The sequence below is a fragment of the Myiozetetes cayanensis genome, unplaced genomic scaffold (genome assembly GCF_022539395.1).
Source record: "Myiozetetes cayanensis isolate MyiCay16 unplaced genomic scaffold, myiCay2020 scf34, whole genome shotgun sequence".
NCBI lineage: Eukaryota > Metazoa > Chordata > Aves > Passeriformes > Tyrannidae > Myiozetetes > Myiozetetes cayanensis.
The window spans coordinates 1,770,319-1,792,358 of NW_026087566.1; the positions used below are offsets into that span (position 1 = coordinate 1,770,319).

Here is a 22,040-nt window from a genome sequence, read left to right on the forward strand (position 1 = left end):
CATCCAGTCTGACCCAATCTGTCCCTGAAACCCCAAATCAAGGCACCCTGAAGGGATTAACAGGCAGAAGGATGCAGCTTCTCCTCCACCACCCGAGTTGCCATGGTTTCTGCCAGAGCTGTCTTTTAGTACAATCCTCTCTAGGTATTTTGCATTTTCCTTTTTCTCTCTGGAGCACGTTGCAAGTGGAGACTTTTCCTACCAGAAATTAATGTTTTTATGTATTCCCCAGCAAAAATGACAGAGCGAAGGAGTTAGAGGAAAATCGGGGATTTTTGTTTCATTTTGGTGGAATGATTGATCTGACTGACAAATAATAATCCCCAGTCTAAAGGTAATTAATTTAGAAAGTTTGGGGGAAAAGAAATCGGTGAAAATGGTATTTACAACAATTCAGGAATACAACAAACAGCTTTAAATGGGGGTGGGTTCTCACATTACACATCAGCTCCTTAAAAATTACCCCCAGTTCAGTCCACTTGGGCATTATGGTGCATGGATTAGTTGATTTTCTTCCTCTTTTGTATTATGAGATTCTGAAAAGCTCTTAAAATACACTCAGCTTGATTGTTAGCTGAAATGATGGAGTGTTCACCAAAACCCAGGGTATGTCTTCAGTGTTTTCTCTGCGTCCACGTGGGATGGATTTCGCTCGGCGAAGCAACGGCACTGTTTGAATTCAAGGTGAGGCAGAACGATGGGGTTAGGATTTATTTGAATTCCTTATTTACTTGGGCAGAAGGTTAAAAATAATGCAGTGCCCCTTGGCACCCTGTGGGGCTGGAGTGGAAGGATCAGGTTTTCCAAAGCAGTTGGCAGCAGCCCCACCTCTCGAGGTGCAGCGGGGTGTGAGCACTGCTGTTGCTGCCATCAGAATTTAGCATTGCTTTACCCTGGGAATTACCTCTTTAATGGCATTTTCATGGCTCCAGAGTGCCAGTCTTGTAGCTCTGCATGTGTTGGAGCTCTCACTGGGCTTTCTGAGCATCCCCACAGGCAGCATCAGCACAGCCAGGAGGGACGTGTTGTCATTTGTTGTTTTGCCATCCCCGGCCGTGGGGCTGGGCTCAGGTTATTCCTTTCCCACCCTGCTGTCTGGTCTGCACTTGTACAAGGCCTGTGCTGAGTTAGTGCAATTAATTCCCAAATCACCACGGGATCTGGTGGTTTAAGAAGGTTTCCACTGCTCTAATTTTGGCAGGATTGTGGAGTGTGGTGGAAGTGGTGGCTGAGCTGCCATTTGGGGCAGGGCTTCCTCTACACCCATAGCATGACAGGACAATGTTTACTGTCTTAATTTACCCCTCAGGCAGACCATAGTGAGAGCCATATTTCTGACTTACAAAGAAGAATCCATCATCGTGTCCTCCCATTAATTAGAAGGGCAAACCCAATCTGTTCATCAGGCAGTAGAGACCTCATGGAGTGCTGACTCTGAGAATAGAACTTTTAGGCTTCCCATATGTCTTCCAGAATAAATCTTTCTGATGCCATGACTTGGAACCCAGTACATTTTGAAATGTTAAAGGAATGGGCAATAGCTCAACAAAGTGAGTGTAGGAAACCTGTTGTGTGCATCTCTAGATGTTAATTCTAGTTATAGAGTCATGGGATGGTTTGGGTTGGAAGGGTCCCACCCTGTGCCACACCTTCCACAAGCCCAGGTTGCTTCAAACTCTGTCCATCCCGGCCTTGGACACTTCCAGGGATCCAGGGGCAGCCACAGCTTCTCTGGGCAACCTGTGCCAGGGCCTGCCCACCCTCACAGGGAAGAATTTCTTCCCAATATCCAATCTAAACCTACCCTCTTGTCAGTTTGAAGCCATTCCCCCTTGTCCTGTCCATCCAGGCCCTTGTCCAAAGTCCCTGTCCAGGCCTCATGGAGCCCCTTTCTAATTTCATACAGAAATCAGAGCCTAAAAATAAGTTATTAAAGCCATTGGCAGCAAGTTGGGCAGCTGTGACAGGGACTTAGCAGGGCAGGGAAGTGACTTAGCTGCAGGTTTTCCCCTGAACTGTGGTCAGAGCTGCAGCTGCAGCGTCAGTTGGAAGAGGAGAAATGGGAGACAGATTATAAATGATGACAGATGAGATGGAGAGCAGATGTGATCACTGCCACCATAAAGGACATCAGGAGAGCTGCTCATTTTAACTGGCTCATTAGACATGCAACCTCAGCATTGGGATGCAGAAGGGCTTGAATATATTTAGTGTCTTGAGTTACTGTCCTCATAAAATCTGTTCTTTTTCTTCTGGACCATAAACTTCCGTATTCTGGGCCATTTTCTCATCTAAATGGGAGAAAATATTCAGGGAATAATCCATCCTGTGGCACTGAGAAGTGAGGGGCAGAGTTAATTGGAGGTGTTATCAGTGCTGATCAAAGAAAGAAATGTGACTTAATTTCTTCCTGTTATTTCATTCCACAAATCTAAAGACCTGCTTTCAGAGCAAACCCATCTTTCAGCAGTGCAGGAGAGAGCAGTCTTGATTTGTTCCATCTGCTGCTTACATGGTCATTGACTCCTGGTCAAAGCACTTCCAAATCACATTCCCTGTTCTTCTTTGATTCCATGTATTTTAAATTGTGTCAGACTGAATGAGAACAGAAAATGTATCACCGCTGGTCTTTTGAGATCTCCTCTCTCTCTGTTAACTGTGGAGTCACTGGAGACTTTTCTGAAAGATGTTGTTATTCATTTTACCCATCCAACATATTTATTAAATATGCCAGGAGTCTTTTCACACTGCTCTTGGACAAGGTTTCTTTTCTCTGAATATAAAGTAATCTGTTCCTGGCAACCAGCAGATTTCAGAAAAGCCTCATGGACTGAACAGAGAGACATGGGAATTGCATCTTTGCTCTCAGGATCTGCTTTTTTAAATCTCATTAAGTCAGGGCCTCTAAGCCTTTGAAAATGCTTTTTTTCCCCTCCTTTATCCTTCCTTTTTTTGTTCTGTATGTTTAAATCATTGGAAGTATCTTCTGTTACCTTAAATCTGAAGGGTGTGCCATCAGAGCCGGCTGCTTTTCCTCTTTGCTGCTTCTCCTGGCAGTTCTGGCACTGCTGCTGTTGTTTCATGGAGTGTGGAGGTTCTCCAGGATCATCTCCTGAGATGGGTGCAGCTCTGTTATCCTGGATAAACTCCAGCCAAACTCCTTCCCTGTGATAAGCCAAGTATGTAACATCATCTGATAAAATGAGGCTGCAGCATGGTTTGTGCCCAGGGGATTTTTAGTAGGCAGCTGTTGCTATTCCATCCTGGAAGGTTTCTGGAATAAACTTTCTCCCTGAGTGATATGGCTGTGGGTGCTGTTAGTGCCATGTCAGAGGGGTAGGGAAGCTTTCCAGCTCCTTCAAAATTAGGAGTCATTAAGGACAAATCAGAGAATCTTTCAGGATGGGAAAGCCCTCTAAGATGATCAAGTCCAGTCGTGAACCCAGCACTGCCAAGGCCACCCATGTCCCCAAGTGCCACATCCACACATGCTCTAAAGCATCTCCTAACACTGGAGGTGGTGGTGGTTCCTCTCCTGGCTGTTCCACAAACATTCCATCAGCCTCCTGTGCCCATCTGGGGCCAGGGATGTGGGGCCAGGCAGTGCTGGCTGCCTTGGGAGCTTGGATTTCTTGAGCCCATCCCTCTGGATGTTGAGTGGGACCGTAGCTGTGTTGGATTTACTGGAGTTCAGTCACACCCTGGCAGTGAAGAACCATCCAGTGAGCCTGTTGATGCTGTGAGATGTCAGATGCTTTTAAATCCTTCATTGCCAAGGATGCTGTTACTTAAATTAAAACTGCTCTTAAGGATAAGCCAGCTGCCATTCCTAATATCCAGCCTAACCCTCCCCTGACACAACTCCAGCCTTTCCCTCTTGTCCTCTCTCTGTTCTGTCACTTGGGTACAAGTCTGACCCACGTGTCTGTTGATGTACAGATTGAGCCTTATCACCTGTACTATTAAAAATAGGCCTAGATAATCATTTGTTTTCCCATTTAGCCTGGAAATGTCATGTTTATTGCCCACAGCTGATGGATTTCTAGTGTATGATTGAGGCCATGAGATGTTCCTCTGGGTTGTGAATTGTCACGATGATGGTGTGAGTGTGTTATGGTGAAGACAGCAAAGCAGCAGCCCTGCTGGCTTGGGATCCTTGTCCCACTCAGCAGGAAGTGTGTCTGCAGTTCCTGCAGCAGCTGGAATTGGTAGCACACCCACTGCTGTGTCCTCAGTTACTTCTGGGCAGGGTGATGGTGTTCGAGCAGATATTTCACAGCTTCTCTTGCTGCAATGAGATCTGACCCAAGGGACAGGAAAGTTTTTCTTGGCTTTGAACTTGCCTGTCCCAGTTAGCTCAGCAAATTAAACCAGTGTTTTGAGTCTGTAGGAAAGACTGTCATGTGCTGAAGAACATTCTCTGGTTTGCTGGGATTTTCTTTTAAAATGTTAATTCCTTCCAAGTTAATTGGCAAGTTGTAACATCAGAGGGGAGCTGCGTCACAAAAATCAGTAAATCAGCTTCGGTGATGAACTGATCCTTCAGGAGGAGCTCATGGAGCTGAGCTTGGTCTTTCTGCAGCCAGGATGGACATCTGGACATCCCTCTGCAAGGGAGGAGGCTCCAGGTTTTGTCAGAGCACACAGGAGTCTCTGCACTGGAGTTAAAACATTGCACTCTGCAGGGCTGAGCAGAATGTGAATTAGAGGTCTTCTGGAAGACCAGATTCGCTGGGCACAGGGTCAGATCTCTTGCTTTTGGAATGTTTTCCTGGGGTTAGCTGGAAGAAGGGAGATAGGGGTGTAAATCAGGGAATTTGGGGGGTTCAGAGGTGAACAGGACCGATTGTCATTTGGTTTATTTACCTGTGTTTTACTCTGATGCTGCAATGCCTTAATGCTGGAGTGATGTTACACCCTTTAATCTTTTTATTGGTGACACCTTGTCCCCTTCCATCTGTGACACAAGGGGCAATGTCATTTTAGGGATGTGGTTTATGTCTTTTTTACATATATATATATATATTTATATATATACACACGTATGTGCCCATCCAGGCAGAAAGCCCTGGCCATTCCAGGAGTCGATACAGGCACTGAGAGCAGACAAAAGCTGCAGAAACTGAGCTGGCAGGGCTATTAATTTTTCACTCACAAAAAAAGAATCTTGCATTAAAAATAGAAAAATCTCTGATGATGAACTCGGCAGTGGTGAAACTCAAAGCAAATCATTTCACCGAGCTCCCTGATGTAGAAATCATTACTGCCACTCTCCTGTATTATTAAAAAAAAAGGAAAAATAGTTAAAAAAACAAACTGTGCTCTTGCAGTCTGGTTTAGTTTCCAGTTAACACTGACAGAACAAGTGACTGCAAGTGTTTATCAACCAGCCCAAAGCCAAGGTCTGGGAAGCTTTGCAGAGCTAAGCTATTACTCATGAATCCTGTACTTTATTCTGGAATAGTTTGTACATACCTTATTCATAACAGCAAAGTCATGTCTGTAAATAAATTTAGTCAAATACCCTTCCAACTGCAGCTGAAAAGCAGTTTAGGAGCTGACTGTGGAACCTGGGCTGGCGTGTCAGGAGGGAGCTGCACTTCAGCTCCTGCTGCGAAGAACAGGCACTCCAGAAGCTTCTGGATCTTCAGCTCATGCGTGGGATTAATGCAGTTACTGCTCCATTCAGGTTATCAAGGAGTTCTCCACCAGCAGGTGAACAACTGGTATTATTTGCTCTCCTGTGGTGTGGAACACGAAGCACAGGGTGGTGGCTGAAGGCTCCCTGTGTGCAGCCACTCTGGGCTCTGGAGCAGAAGGATGTGGTTCCTGATCCTCACAAAGGGAAGGAGCTGATGGAACTGGAAGGGACCTTAAAGCTCATCCAGCTCTACAGGTTTCCATAATCTGGCTGAATGGGGCCAAATAAAACCCAGCAGTTGCTGCTCCCTTTGACTTCCAGCTGTACTTTGCAACGCTCAAGCTGTGCTTCAGTCACTTGTTTTCCTTCTGATCCGTTCCTCCCTCCCACGGGCGCTCCTGGAGTGTAAATGCATTTGTCTGTCTCCTCCAAAAGGCTGTGACCTGGTGTCCTCCTGCCATCCCGAAGAGGGGAAGAGCCAAAGGAAGTCGAAGGCAACAAGCTGTGGTTAACTCAAGGTGCTACAACCACTTCCAAGGCCCTTCTGTTGTCCCAGCTTTTTTCTGTGCTTTGTCCCTTCTGTTGGTGCTATTTGGGGAATTCTCACAGCGCAGACGTGTGGGATGGGAGGCACTGCCCCGTGCACAGAGGCATCCTCACGGATCTGAAGCTTCAGCTGAGGCACCAAAGCTCTTGTTGTGCTGGGCAGAGTCACCATCTGGAGAGGCTTCTCCTTCCCCGTGGATGGGAGGTGTGGAGCGATGGGATCCCGGCACAGGCCTCGTGCCAGGCCAGGGTGTGGAGAGCAGCTTGCCAGGCAGAAATAGGGGGTTTCCTCACTTCCTTTTGGTGCTCAACTCACCCTAAGGATGAAGATGATATCTTGAGTTGGTGGTGCCTCTGTAAATTGAGTTGCATTGTGGAACGAGGCACAACACGATTCCTCACCAGTGCAAGAGTTAATTACCTGTAAAAGGGCTGTGGTGCTCTTCCTCCTGCCCAAACCTGAGGATCAAGCCCTGCCTCGTAAGAAAAAGGTGATTTGTTTCTCATCCCACCCCTCCAGTGGGCACATCCACGTCCTCCCAGCACCACGAGGGCTGGCAGAGCATCCCCAGGCCCCACTGACATGAATCCATGTTTTACCGGTCCTAAAGGAGATTCACTGGCAGGGCGGGGGGGGAGGACCTTGCCAGACACCTGACCAGGGCATTTACAAGGATTGTGCTTTTATTCTTTTCTTCTTTTAGTTTATTCTTACGTGGGGAATCATTCCCCCTGGATGTGGATGAGCTGGTAAATCCCCACGGTTGTGAAAGCTTCTATCCTCTGTAATATTTACTTGACGTTTGGCCATCCCCAGGATTTCTTTGCTTTACCAGACAGGGATGAGCTAATAACATTCCCTGTCCTTAAAAGCCCTTTTAAAGCCACGGTTGATCTCATATTTTATTTTCCTTGGCTGGAAGGGGTTTGATTGCTTTTAGAGTAGTCACATTTTTATGCAGTTCCAGAAATGAAGTGGGTTAAAAGGGCTCCCTTGGGAGCACCCAGGGGCTTAAGGAGGAATATAATTTTGTTGGTAAAACTGAGGGAACAGCAGACACAGCCCACTGAGGTCCCAGCATGGAGCCTCAGCAGCTCCTGCCCTGCTTGCTGCATCTCCTGCAGGGGCAGCTATTTGCTGGTTTGCCCAGAAATTACATTAAAACTTCACATTTTTGCACCCTGTGTGTTTTGTGTGTCTGTGGAGAATCAGCATCTCTCATCTTTTGAGAAGATTCAGCCATGTTGGACTTGCAGTGTTACAAGTCTGTAAATGCTTAAAAAAGTCAATAAAAATGACCTTCAGCAATGGAAGTTGTTGTCTGGTTTATTATATTTTGCCTTAAACAGGGCTTGGTGTGTAGCTCAGTTAATTTGCTTTGGTTGTCAGCCTGGTAGGTCATGGCCAGAAGCATCTTTATTACTGGAGAACGTGTTGGGAAGGAGTGTTTGGAGAATGTGTTTACAAGGAAATAAACCTGCAGTGCAGGACTGGCAGAGGGTGCAGAGTGCAGGTGTCATTTAAAGGACATTTTTTTCCAAGTGTGGATATTCTAAATATGGCATTTTCTAGTGACTCCAAGTGTGGTTCTTTGTGAAATGACTAGAAAAGTAACACTTCATTTTTTCATGGAATTGTGCCTCTGCTGTTTGCAAATTTACATCTGCTCATAGGAAATATGTTGGGGTGGGTTTTCTTTGCTGCCCTCCAATGTTTGGGGTGCTTTGAGCTATCAGTGTTTACAATTAATTGGTGCTTTACAAGTGAGAATCCTTCCACCTCTGTTTCCCAAAGCTGGATGAGCTTGAAGGATTAGCAGGGGCACAAAATTGTCCTCAAAAGTTGTTTTGTTGGTGCAACAAGAAAACTAACACACTCTTTCTTCTGATTTCAGGAGTGGCCACACCCTACTTGCCTTCTGGTTTTCCCGACAAGAAGGAAAATTAAACCGGCAGCAAACTATTGAACTGGGACATCACATTCTCAAAGCACATATTTTTAAGGTAACAAAAAAATTCAAATGAAGACTTTAACACCAAGCTCGTCCCCAGCACTGGCAGTGCTCAGCCGTGTCTTGTCGTGGGGTTGGTGTAAGAGTGTGATTGCCTGAGGCTGCTGGAGCGAGGAGAAGTTGGGAAAATTGGCAGTGGTATCTAAGAAAAGCTTGAAATTAAACCCTCCTTCAGACTGTAAATGCAGCAGATAAGTCTCCTTTCCCTAAAATTGCTCTCCACCCTAAGAGGTTTCTTCCCCTGTAAGATGAGTTCTTGTGACAGCATCTAGAAAAGAGAAAGCTTTTAAAAGCCGTTCTGAAGAATCCAACGCAAAATTTCGGTTGTAGAGGGGAAATTTGCTGGTTGTTGACATGGGCTCCATGTTCCTCTTCACACAGGCATTTAAGAGCTGGGTAGTTAAAAGGCAAACTCAGGTGTGAGCATCAATATGACCCATAAATTAATTATCATTCTTCCTGCCTGCCCAGGTACCAGAGGATCGAAATTAAGAGGATGGATTTTTAAGCTCACGGGAAATACAGAATTTCTTACAACTTTTGGGATCTGTGGGTGCTTAACACCAGTAAAAACAAGGCTGTATCCGAAGGGAAGAACCCCAGCTCAGCACTTTACCCTCAGGGTATCATTTCACATTTTGAGTTACATTCCCAAGGCCAAATTTAGCCCTGACTTTACTGCTCAGCTGCCATTTGGATCCGAGTCTGGTTCCAAACCTTCTCCATTTCACACTTCCACTCCCAATGACAAAGATTCAGCCTCTGAGGAAAGGACAGTTTTCATTTCTGAGCTGTCTGCAGATTCCAGGTTTAATTGAGCAATATTTACAATAGTAGAAAAAGCCAATTAGCATATGAGAAATGTCAGTCCAGCCTTCTGTGCCTCATCACTCAGCAAAATCCTTGGGTGTCCAACACTGCAGGAAGACCAGTGACAGAAAACCATACCAGAATGTTGGTTGGAAGTACCACAGAGCTTTGGAAGGGTTTGAATTAGCTGGATTACAAGCTGTAACTTAGTCTTTTTGCTTTTCCTTGAATAGATTTATTTTTGTTCCTTACTTTAACAAGTGTTTACTGAGGATTTGTGAGTGTTTACTGAGCAAAACAAGAGCTGCATTAGTTTCTGAAGGAGGCATTAGGCTGGAATATTACAGACCATGTTTAAGAGCTTGAGCATTCTCTAAACAAAATATTTCCTAGAGTACAAGCACAGACTCTTTGCCTGTTGTTACCAACTCCATTTGTTTCTAAACAAGCATTTTTTCCATTCAGGCTTTTCTTTCTGTCTGATCTTTTGCTGAAGCATTACTAGCGTGGCCCTGGGTTTTCTGCCAAGTAGGGAACATGTCAGGTCATCAATTCAGGATGTTTTTCCTCAAGTTCCCATATTATAGCAGCAGCTTTCTGCAGACACAAAGATCCTAATTTTGAAGGTATTTATAGAGGCCTGATGCTGTTGTAATTCCATTTTATTTACCCAGAAAGCCAGGAGAGGATTAGAACAGGGCTAAAGCATTTTGTTCAGAGACTGAGACCTGGGTATAGAGACAGACTTTGATAAAACAGTGCAGAAAATTTCTTCATCCTTCCCCTATCCTTACTAGTTTGAATCCTCTGGTACCTTGACAAGGTGATGATGGAACACTTGGAGTTCCCAGGTGTAAAAATTCAGGTGCTGACCTGACACCTTGGTGGGAAGGCACTTTCACATTCCCCTCTTCGCTTGCTGGCTGAGATCTGCTCCTTTTCTCTTTTAAACACAAACATCCTCAAACAGGTTTTTTTTTTTTTGGGGGGGGGGAATACAAATGTTTTAATATTTTTAATCAGTTACCAGTCTTAACAGGAGCATATGGAAAGCCAGCTTGGAAAGCCTGGCATGGAGGGAAAGGGCACAAAGAGAAATGTGCAGTTGTCATACAAGAGGACCCAAACTTCAGGCTGACGTATGTTTTGCAAATCAAGCAAAGAGGAGGCTTTAATTTAATCTTTAAATTAGTTAAAATGTCAGTAATCCAGAGATGGGTGATGCTTTGAGCAACCTGGGCTAGTGGAAGGTGTCCCTGCCCATGGCAGGGGGTGGAATGAGATGGTCTTTGAGGTCTCTTCCAAACCAAACCAATCTGGGATTCCATAAGGTGCCAATGGCCAAAGAGCAGAGGAAGTGGTAAGTTAAAAATTAAAGGTGCTGACAGCTGCAAACCAGGCAGGACAGAAGAAACCAACTATTTGAACACTGGGGTTGTGAAGGTTGGCAAAGTTATTCAAATGGCTGTGCCTTGATCCCGTTTTGGATGATCCCAGTGAAGTGGAAACCACTGGGAGTATTTGGGTTTGATGTTGTATCACACTGAAATTTGCTTTTGCTGAAGGATTCAACCTGTACAGTTCTGAAAAGGGAATTACAAAAGGAAGATACAAGCTGTAAAATGAGAAATAGTGCAGGGTTTTTTTCAGCAACTGAGTGCTAATGGTGTTGAATGTATTTTTTCTTTAAAGGATAAATGTCACCTTTTAGGTCTTGCACTAATATCTGAGCATATATATTCTAATGCAACAGTTAAGATTTTTATAGCATCTGTGATTATCTTCAGAGGGCTGTTCTCAAAATATCTACCCTTTTCCTTGTTCCTCATGGTGACTCAAACACCTTATTTATGGGCTTGATAGTAGTATAACAATTTTTAAATAACTTTAACCGTTTATTATAAAATTGTTTCCCATTTCTCAATTACACCATCCTGAATTCATGAAATTTAATCTTGACCTTTCATGTCCTGCGTTGTGTCATTTCCAAATCTGCATTTAGCAGTGGCTCAAATTCCTGAGCTCTCTTCTCCCTCTCAGCACAAGCAGATCTTTTCCTCAGTTTAGCTGCCTGAATTTTAAGGGAACAAGCACATGGGGCTTGTTATTTATAAGAGCTTGTGTAATCTGTTGCTTCTTTTGGTGATAAAACTGCTCCAAGTGACAAATCTGTTGACGGCTGGAGCGATGCTGCGGAGCGTCTTCCACACGTCGGAATTACAGGCTTGGGTTGGGATGCGATTCCTGCACATCTTCCTTAAGAGGAAACAAGCCCACTTTTTGCTGCTGGTTTAGTTCCCACCTCTCAGTCCTGCAACCTGGAAGTGTGATCCTGCTGTTTTGCAGGGATACAAGTGACCCCCCCAGTGTGCGAGGAAGTGGAAATCAGGGTTTGCATGTCAAAACAGAATTAAGGGTGTCTGTGCAGTTCCCATGGAAACAGCAGGGTTTAGTGGGAAATCGATCAGAACAGCAACATTTAGGGTGTACCCACATCACACAGCCAGCACAGCACGCAGCCAAGCTCCTTCCTGGAGCTGCAATCCCATCCCTGTCCTCTTCCATCCAGCTGTTCGCTCCCATCTGTTGGCTGCAGAGCAGTTATGGCTCTTTGCATAGGAGGGAGAGACCTGCAGTTCTGTGCTCTACCAGTTAGTGATGCTGGAAAATATTTCATATTTTGGAATCTTTCTGGAAAACATCAGACTTTGTATGTATTATGTATAACCTGATCATGGACACCAGCCGGAAAGGTTGGAGGTGAGATGGGACAATACTGCTCCAGGCTGTGGTTGAATGGATCCTGGTTGCTCACAGTTTAATCCTGCCTTTCCTAGACCTTGGAAATGGCTACAAAACCTTTACAGGCTCTTTTCCTACAAGCTTTTTAACTGATTGCAAAGGTCAGATGTGGCAAATCGTTGTGTTATCTTGTGTGTAGCCATTATTGTCCTGAAATTCTTCGAAGTCCAAAGTCCAGGAGGATCTGCCTGATGTAATGGAGCAGATTTGTGAGCTTAGATCTGAGTCATCTTCTCTTTTTTTTTTTAGGGGCTGAGTAAAAAAGTTGGGGTGTCTTCCTCCATCCTCCAAGGGCTTTGGATCTCCTACAGTACTGAAGGACTTTCCATGGCTTTGGCATCCCTGAGAAATCTCTACACCCCGAACATAAAGGTACAGGAGGAGGGGAGGGAGGGCTGGGGTGGCACAAGAAGCTCCAGTGATGAGCAGTAACCACACACAGAGGATCCACTGGAGCTCCCTGTCCATGACAGTGCCCTGTCCAGGCTGAGCAGCTTCCTGGATGTTTGTCCTGAGGTGGGGAGAGGCCATGAGTCCAGTTGGGATGTTTTACTGTCTGGGATGATCCCTCAACTCTGCTGCTTTGACCAGGAGTCTCTTTTAATTACAAGGAGAGAATAGAGAGTTTGTACCTGTCTAAAATGAGGGTTTTCCTCTTCAGAGATGTGGAATGAAACAACTGTTGATGGAATTTGGCATAAAGGGCTCTGGCTTAGACAGGCACGAAGTCAGAGGTGACACCAAACCCACATGCCCATGTGCTGGTTCAGACACCTTTGTTGGGTTTTTAAGGATGAATGTGTTGACTTAAAATGACCCCATCTCTACAGCAGAAAGGATTCCAGACAGGGATACAGGTTTGGAGTTGGTCCTCATGTAGAAGGATGTTTGTCCCCAGCTCCTCCCTGTCCATATTAGGTGAACCCTGTCCCCAAGTCCCTTCCTTGCCACTCAGGTGGAGCCTTTTCCATGGCTGCTGAGAGCAGAGGGAGCCATGCAGGGCTCACCAAAGCCAGCCCTAGGGAGGATCCCACAGGAAGGATGCTGAGCACAGTTCTCTCCAGCTGTGTGTTTTCAGCCCCCATCCTGGGGCGAGGCGCCGTGTCTGCAGCTGCTGCAGCAGGGCTGGAGTGACTTTGTTCCCAAACAAAGGGAGGCTGCACCACTCAAACCACTTGTCAACCACTCAGGGACAGATTAAACTGCTCCATCTACCTAAAACGGGACCATCTATTGGGCAAGTGGTTTTTACTCAGCATTTCACGTCCTCTGCTGTTTGTTTGGCGATGTGCAGAGGGCCTTGGTGTACGTTCTGTCGTCACCCTGACAACAAACTCCCGTCTCTCCAAAACCCTCAGCCAGCTGCTCTCCTTCCCCCCCGCTGCAGGTCAGTCGGCTGCTGATTCTGGGAGGCGCAAACGTGAATTACAGGACGGAAGTTCTGAACAACGCCCCCGTCCTGTGCGTGCAGTCCCACCTGGGCTACGCCGAGATGGTGGCTTTGCTCCTGGAGTTCGGGGCCAACGTCGACGCCGCCTCGGAGAGCGGCCTGACCCCCCTGGGCTACGCGGCCGCCGCCGGATTCCTGAGCATTGTGGTGCTGCTGTGCAAGAAAAGGGCCAAGGTAAAGTGGCCGCCGAGCCCTGAAAAGGTGATCTCAGCTGCTCCACGTCCGCGCAAGGCGGGGCGGGAGCTGCGGGCAGGACATGGAGCGCTGGCTGAGGGAGCAGTGGAGCCTTTTGGGCTGGGCTTTTTGCTGAAACACGGTGGCTTTAAAACTCCCATGTTGACACCAAAGCTAAGGAACTGCTGAAAATCAGTAGTAGTAGTGTGTGGAATTCAGGTCTGAGGTAGGAGCTGCGCTGGTGACCTGCAGAGGGACGTCCTGGAGAAATCGTTGAAACCTCACGACGTTAAAGTGGCAACGCCTCTCCAGCACAAAACGTTCTTTAAGTATCTCCTCGAGACACGTTTTTCCAAAAACTTCCATCAGACTCGTCCCAGAAAAAACCCTTTTGTTTGGCTTTGTGGCGAGTGTTTGGAGTTTTAATTGTATATAATGAGTCAACTTGAAATACTTCGTTGAAGAAGAAAATTGTGCTGATTTTTTGAAGTGGAGCCTGCTGGAAACAATTTGTGGTTTCTCTGTATGTTTAGTTTCAGTTCAAAAGGCAAAATATGGGTTTGTGTAGTTTTGGTATGAAAGTCAAGATGACTGAGGGATTGTTTGGATCTTGCTGGGTTGTGTTGTCTGTAATAATGCGAGGACAGCATGAAGGGAAAAAAGGATTTTGCTTTTGTTGGGATATTTTGAGAGAGTTTGGTGACAGAACTCCTGCCACTCTCAGCTTTCCTTGAGCATCCCAATAGTGGAACTGGATGAGCTTTAAGGTACCCTCCAACCCAAACCAGTCTGAGATTCTGTGAATTAATATTAGTAAAATATATTAAAATAATAATAATATCCTATTTTTATGAGAAATGCAGAGCACTGAAGGGGTTCACCAGCAGGAGAACTATAACTGATCTTCCTTTCCTGTGTTCTCCAAGTTCTTGGTATTGAGATAGGACCTAGAAATCCCAGCTGATGTATTCAGGCATCAAGTGGAAACCATGCCCTGAGATATAACTAAATAAGTTCCTCCAGGGCTGCCAAGCACTGTCTCTGTGTCCCACTGACTGTGCCTGCACTGGGTTCACGTTACATCCAACTGCAGGCTGAGGCACTTCTGGGTCTCTCAAAAGAATTGGCATCTGAAAAACAGGCTGATTTTCCTCCTGTGGATTTGGCTAAAGGAGATGGTATCAGTGTGTGTGATTTCAACCCACAAGAAAATTCGATTGCTGGACTTCAGGCCTCAAAGGGAAAAATGCTTTTGCAGCCTTTGAGTCTGAAGAAAACCGAAGACAGCTAAAAAAATAACGGTACCTTCCCCAAAGCAAACCCTTGTGGCCAAGAGCATGCCAGAGCCCGGGGTGTTGCCTTGGGAATGGTTGTTTTATGGTCGTGGAAGGGACAGTTTACCAGAAAAATGCCCGTTTTGCACACGTGGCTTTGCTCTGGAGCTGGGGCTGGAAACTCAGAAGAGGCAAAGATTTGGTTGAACTGCATTTTGCCGTCTCTGTTCAAGGTGGATCATCTGGACAAGAACGGTCAGTGTGCCCTGGTCCACGCCGCCCTCAGAGGACACTTGGAGGTGGTGAAGTTCTTGATCCAGTGTGACTGGAGCATGGCTGGGCAGCAGCAGGGGGTGTTCAAGAAGAGCCACGCCATCCAGCAGGCCCTGATCGCCGCCGCCAGCATGGGCTACACCGAGGTAGGACCCACACGACCTCTGCGGGGAGGGGAACCAAGGGATGACTCCTTCCTGGCCAAAATGTTGGCCAGAGAAGGTTGTGGAGGTGGAGTCAATATCTCTAGGCTGGTTTCTGAGAGAGGGAGAGTAACAAGCCCTTAAGTTGTTGGAATAAATGTTTGGAATAAACTTCTGAGGATAAGCTGGATGAGCAGCGCGTTGCTCCTCCGGCGTGGCCAGGGAGTGGGAGACCATGTAGCTTTGGTCTGTGTGTTGGGGGAGGGAGGAGCCAAAGGGCTTCCTCCTGCCATCCTGGCAAAGATCTGTGGTGGGAAAATGATGCATGGAATCGTTTAGGTTGGAAAAGGTCTTTAAGGTCAAGTCTAAGCATTAACCCAGCACTACTGAGCCAACCACTGCCACCAGCCCCAGCTGCCCATGGCAGACCCTGTTCCTTCTCCTTTGCTGAGAATGGGTTTCTCTTCAATCAAATACCTCCTCACAGCCTCACCTCTTCCTGGAGAGGCATCCACTGCACACTGGGTCATCTCTAGACACAGAGGGAACTGATCCTGCTGGGGCTCATCAAGACATTGGGGTGGGGTGTTTTTTTTTGCTTGTACAGGTTCGGTGATTGATATTTCCTTGAGCTCAGGGTGCCAGGCATAGACTGTTCCCTCCCCTCTGTGCATTCCCAGCAGTTTGTGTTGAGGTGTCAGGACTTTCCATCCACCTCAGAGCCAAGTTCAGGAGCTGACACGTCGTTTTGTTTCAGATCGTCTCCTACCTGCTCGATCTTCCAGAAAAAGATGAAGAGGAGGTGGAGAGAGCACAGATCAACAGCTTTGACAGCCTTTGGGGAGAGACAGGTGATTCCTGTGGATGCTGTAGCTTCTTTGTGCATGTTTGTGTTTGTTTTTATGGGCTCCCTGTCCCTGATGCATCCCTGATCCCAGGCATTGCTTTGATGGAGAAGGATCAGTTCCTATGGTTTGATGCCAGGTGATTTACAGGGGCCAGGGTGGAGCTTTGCACTCAACTTAAGGAAAACAGAGAAGTTTGGGGTTTGAAAATTCTGAGCTGCTGCAGCTCCTGGCTCTTTTCAGGAGTGTGAGGCACTCAGCACTCTGACCAGGTCACTGATTTCCCTGAAACATGAGATGGACACTCAGTTCTGCTCTTTCTCTCTTGATATTGGGCATATTTATCCAAAGCATCTCCCTGTTTCTCTCTCCCTCTCCCCATTACATGCAGCACTATGGTTGTTAAATTATCCATTGATTTCCTGAAATCTCCTCATTATTTAGCACCTGGTAGTTAAACAAGTACACTTTAATGCAGTCCTGCTTTTCTGCATTGATGGGTACAACACAAAATCCCTCCTTTCCTGACTTCTCCCAAAACAAAGGCAGCCATCCATCCCTTCTGCTCTGCTGACATCTCCGTTTCTTGAGACGTTCCAGCACGGAGTTGTTTGCTTTTAACTCCAGCCACCTCATAAATATTATCCTCTGTCATTTGCACTCAACTCACCGCTCCACTTGCATCACTGGTAATGCTGCTGTCAGGTTCATACACCCAGGTGATGTTCCTGGCTGGTGATTCTGTCAGCTTTGCTTAAAAATGACACGATCCAAGGGGACAGAGGGAGGCTGGAGTGTGGCTCGCTGGTTGGTTGTGCTTTGGAGGGGGCAGGGTTGTCTTTTGAGCTGGTTTGTACCTGTGCCTTTGAAAATGTGGCCTTATTAGAGCCGTGTGATGAATGGAGTGTGCCAGAGAGCACTGCCCTGAGCTCCAGAGGGCAGAGCTTGAGGGATGAGGTGTCGTGGGAAGAGCCCAGGGAGTGGCCAGGCTGCCCCAGGCAGGGCACTGGGGGAAGGAGCCAACTCCTGTCCCCATGGGAATATAACTGAATCATGGGGCCATTATTATTAGAGGAAATAAGGGCAACAGATACAAATGAGCAATTTCAAAGTGCCCTGGGGTGTCGTGGGAGATAAAAAGGAATGGGTGTGGAATCAGCCGAGTGAAATGGCTCTGACATTCCCAACCTGCCTGCTTCCATCTCTGTTGTTCCCCTTCCCATACCTCTGCCCCCAGCAATGCCAGAAGCTGGACTAACCAGGCATCTGGGAGTTTCTCTGTCAGGAAGGGTTTTCTCAGTAACTGGGACAGCTGGGAACGTGGATTTGTGATTCACAAATCACGCACAAATTGAGGGGCCACCTCAGGAGTAGTATCCATTTATCCCATTAAAATTGGGAAGATGGGAAAGTGAGCCAACCACCAAACTGAGCAGACTTTGGTCTGCATGGAACAAGTCTGTAAGTTTGTATGAAACTCATGACTCTCACATTATTGTATTATTATTATTTCCCCAAAGGTAAATAGAGAGTTTAAATAAATTTGAAGAGGAATGCTGGTTTCCACCTAAAAATAGCAATCACCTCCTTTGAAACTCTGAATCCTGGTTGTCTGGTTTTTGATACTTGTTGCTCGTGTCTAATCTTCCTCAGAGCAGAGCCGAGTGCTTGGCTTAGTGATATCAGCCTGATATCATCCAAATGGCAGTGCCAAGTGACATCATAATTTTAGGAATTGCTGACAGCACACTGTAGCCAGCTCCAGATGGAGTGTTTCCCCCTGGGACAAAACTAATGCAAAACCCAGCAGAAAAGTATCTGAGTCGCTTGTGCTCAGTCCCTCAAGAGTCGGAGGTGCAAAGAGCGGCTCCGTCGAGCCGTTTGTGTTGCTGCCAGGCTGTGAAACAGATACACGTGCTGGAGAGCAGCACCTGAATGATTCCTTCCCCAGATAAAGTTGTTTTTTTCCTAAGAAAGAGAAGCAAAGGCAGAATGTGCTGTGGCAGATCCCTGGTGTCGGAGGCTGTGGCTTGGTGGAGACGGGCACGTCCACACCTGACCCTGGTCTCAGGTTTTGGTTGAGCTGTGTTTTGAGAAACCCAGCGGTTGTTCTGTGGTGTTTATGCCAGGACTTGGTTGTTGCACGGTGAGTTGTCCTCCTGGCACTGCATCCTCGTGCAAAATGAACATTCCTGTTTGCCAGCCCAGGATCCTGGGCTGGGTGGACTCACCTTGGCTGTGCTGGGCCACGGGAGCTGCCTGGCAGACAGTAAAACTTCAAACCAACCCATTTCCATCTCTTTTAGTTCCTCTCATCACCTTTCCTTGGCTTTTCCAATCTCCTTTCACACACAGGCACAGCCTTACCTCGTGTCATGTGTGCTTTATAGACTAAAAGCCGTTGTAAGGTTGATGAGTCCATCTAAGGAGTGCTGAAAGAAGCAGGTAGTCCTAGAGTTCTTCAAGAATTAGGTTAATTGAGCATTTGGACTTGGATACCAACCACAGGATAAGTGCTCTGGGCTTGAGGTGACCCACAGGATGTCAACAACTGCTTTGCTTTGAGTGCTGGAGCAGCAACCTGTCCAGCTTAGGGCAGGTGAGGGACCACGGGGGCTTCTCCAGTCAAACCTTCCCACTGGTGAGGTCTGGGTGTACCTTAATGGGCTCTGGGGTCCAGCTGGGCTGAGTTTCTCCCTTTATGAGGATTTAGGTATCTGTGCACCATACAAGACAAGCTTGGATGGGTTTTTCTCAGCAGCAGGAGGCAAATCCAGCTCATCAGTGTGGAACCTTCCTGAGGGAGCAAGGTCTGGCTGCTCAGCAGCACAGGAGCTTTTCCCTGGAGTTGGAGCTGCAGAGGACAGGCTGGAGCCACATTTCCACACCAGTTTCTTGGACTCTGAGGAGCACAGCAGCAAAAAGAGATGTCAGTGCAGGCAGAAGGGATTTCAAGGGAGAGTGGAGAAACCATGGATCAAATCATCCTGTTTCAGTAAAGGCTTCTCCAAAGAACATTTCACGACGAACGCCAAACCCTGAAGTGATTTACAGTATTCTCATTGTTGCAAACATAAGTCATTTTGACGTGAAATACCTCAAAATTAACCTGCAACATTTCAAGTGCAGGCAGGTTTCAGAAATAGAACCCAGAGCCCTGCATTCCAATCCCTCTGCCTCCTTCTGTATTTGTAGCTTACGTTGAAAACCCACATGGATCTGATTATAGATTTTGCAGAACGTTCTGCTCGTGGCAGCGAGATGACTTTTCTTTTAACTCTTGGTGTCTCTCAGCTCCAAGAGAAGACAACTCAACCATAACGTGGAGCAGAATGGAGAATTAATTAAATCCCCCGGCATTAACAGTGTTGCAGTTGGAAAGCCATCAACACCTCGTAATCAGCCAGCCCACAGAAATGTACTTCAAAGGAAAAAACAAGCGACGTCAGGCAGAAATAGACTCCCACCTTCTGCTCCAACTCCTACCAGAAGCAGCAGAGCGTGGAGCCAGGGGGGCTGTGCTGAAGTGCACAGAAAGTTAGGGAGAGGGAGGAACCAAGAAGTCTAAAATTAACACCGAAACGAGTCACCGGCAGGTCCTGAACTTGGAACTATTTTCAGATGGAATGTGTCTTCTCTAACCCAGCCATACTTGGGGAGTTAACAGAGCACATTTTGTCAGGGAAGGAGCTCTCAGCTGTTGCTTCAGCCCACCTGTGATATTGTGAGCAGATAATTTTGGGTTTGCACAAAGATCCTGGCTGGTAGGGTCAGCCCTGACCAGAAAAAAAAGCCCAGATTTAACATTTTTCTTGGAGAACAGGTGAACATATTCATCCTCTCTTGCTTTCCAGATCTTTCTCTGGTTTCAAACATCCACAGGCTAAAGTGGGATGTGGAAAATAAAGAGTCCTCCATGTGAATTACACTGCCCTGTGCTTGTTTGGACAGGGAAAAGCCACAGATGTGACTGACATGAGTGTCTGTCAGGGAGCTGTTGGTGCTCACTGCTTGATCCCTCATTTCCTCCCTTGTCACCCTGGTGGCATGAGTCAAGGACAGGTTGAAGAAGGTCTTGACAAGTACCTGAAGACCTGTGTTTTTTCTGGATATGGAGCCCCTACTCAGACCCCATGGCCTTGGCAGTGAGGAAAATGGTGAAGGTTTAGTGTGATGGGACTCCACATCTCTTTGCAGCCGTACCTGAACCTCATCTACATCACCTACACCTTTAACCTCACCTACACCTCACTTTTCCATTGTCCATTTCATCTGTCGTGGGATGCGTTTGGCGTTTCAGGCCCCGTGGCTTTTGGGTGTCCATCAGAAAGACCCATCTGCAGGGAGGAGAACGCTCTGCTGAGTGCACAGCTCCTCCCCTTGACCGCTGTCCTCTCTCCCGCAGCTCTGACGGCGGCGGCCGGGCGCGGGAAGCTGGAGGTGTGCCGGCTGCTCCTGGAGCAGGGGGCGGCCGTGGCGCAGCCCAACCGCCGCGGGGTCGTCCCGCTCTTCAGCGCCGTCAGGCAGGGCCACTGGCAGGTGAGCGGCTCCCTCGCTCCTCGGGACAGCCCCAGGGGTGGGGAAGTGGAGCCCCAGCTCTTGTGGGGGAATGAGCAGAGCGAGGAGAAGTGATGTTGATGCTCCAGTCACCCCGAGGTCTTGTTGGCTGCAGACAGCTTTGCTTTAAGTCCTGTATTATCATGGAATCATGGAATAGGTTGGATTGGAACGGACTTAAAGACCATCCAGTTCCAACCCCCTACCATAGGTAGGGACATCTTCCACTAGCCCAGGTTGCTCCAAGCCCTGTCCAACCTGGCCTTGGGCGCTTGCAGGGATGGGGCAGCCCCAGCTTCTCTGGTTATCTCACCATTTGGGAAGCAAATGGGTCGCTCCTGACTTAGAAGGTCATTTTTCCTGCCCTTACACCACCGTTGCTTCTCCCAGTCCCTAATCTCCCAGCAGCAACCCCAGAGGGCCTTGAGGGCTGTGAGCTTTTAGGACATGGGTCCTGCCCTGCTCTTCCTCTCCTCTGGCCCCTTCCCCAGCTGGGTCTCCCTGTGCAACGTGTGTGCCGGCTCTGTGTGTTGCAGATCGTGGATCTCCTGCTGACGCACGGCGCCGACGTGAACATGGCAGACAAGCAGGGCAGGACGCCGCTGATGATGGCAGCGTCCGAGGGGCACCTGGGCACCGTGGAGTTCCTGCTTGCACAAGGTTAGAGCACGTCTTGGGGGGTTCCTGGAGTGCTGGCGAGTCCCACCTCACTGGCTCCTGCACGGCTGGAGTTTGTGGTGTCAGGGTGGGGGTTGTAACCACCCTGTGTCCAGGACGAGGAACAAAGGGTTGGTGGATTGGCTGAAAATAAATCAGAATTCTTTTGGAGGGAGCTCTGCAGCTCTGCACCCACAGCTTCCCTCTGCTCAGCCCTTGCAGTGGCTGATAACTCTCCCTCACTGGGACTTACTCAGCCAGCGTGGCTCAGTTTTGCTTAGTTCTGCTGAATGTACTGGAGGTGAGTCAGAGCAACCCATGGGAACACCATCAGCTCCTATTGCTGAACTTCTTTTGAGACTTCTTTGTCTTCTATTTTGTACAATTTTTTTTTTGTACAAAATCTATTTGTACCAATTTGGTTTGGTTTGGTTGGGGGATCTTTTAATTTTTGTTTCCTAGAAGTAGCCTTTAATTCTTGTATTGTTATTTGATACTTTTGTTCCAGGTAAGATCCCTCTTTGGGAAGGGATATTTTCTTCATCTTGTAAGTGCCCTGTCTTAGCCAAAAAGTGAGACACTTGAATATTTTATGTAGTAGTTTTAAGAATATTTTTTCACTGTAAAATTGCCAAGAACAAGTTTCCCATTGCCTGCCTGTCTGTCCTGAGCCACAGCCAGTGGGATTCAGTGCTGTAACCTGTGCAGGGGTGTGACCAAGATCAGTTTGAGCTTCTTAGGAATTAATTCAATTAATTCTTTTCTGGTGTGCTGTTATTTTTAAATCTCAAATTAACACTCTCCATCTTTGAGATGAAACATGGCCCCTTTCACAGCTTGACTGAGTCTGTGTTAA

General features: G+C 47.2%; 1 protein-coding gene across 7 annotated transcripts in view; it reads left to right on the forward strand.

Moving 5' to 3' along the window:
* Positions 1 to 22,040, forward strand: part of TANC2 (tetratricopeptide repeat, ankyrin repeat and coiled-coil containing 2) — a 202,057-nt gene that overhangs the window by 161,169 nt on the left and 18,848 nt on the right. For all 7 annotated transcript variants that reach the window (XR_007630274.1, XM_050327573.1, XM_050327574.1 and 4 more), the window contains 7 exons: positions 8,083 to 8,191; positions 12,061 to 12,183; positions 13,199 to 13,435; positions 14,943 to 15,128; positions 15,883 to 15,976; positions 20,376 to 20,509; positions 21,064 to 21,187. Coding sequence is in view for 6 of the 7 variants with exons in the window: in XM_050327573.1 (XP_050183530.1) it covers positions 8,083 to 8,191; positions 12,061 to 12,183; positions 13,199 to 13,435; positions 14,943 to 15,128; positions 15,883 to 15,976; positions 20,376 to 20,509; positions 21,064 to 21,187 (1,007 nt within the window). In the remaining variant the exon portion in view is untranslated. The remainder of the gene's footprint in view (positions 1 to 8,082; positions 8,192 to 12,060; positions 12,184 to 13,198; positions 13,436 to 14,942; positions 15,129 to 15,882; positions 15,977 to 20,375; positions 20,510 to 21,063; positions 21,188 to 22,040) is intronic.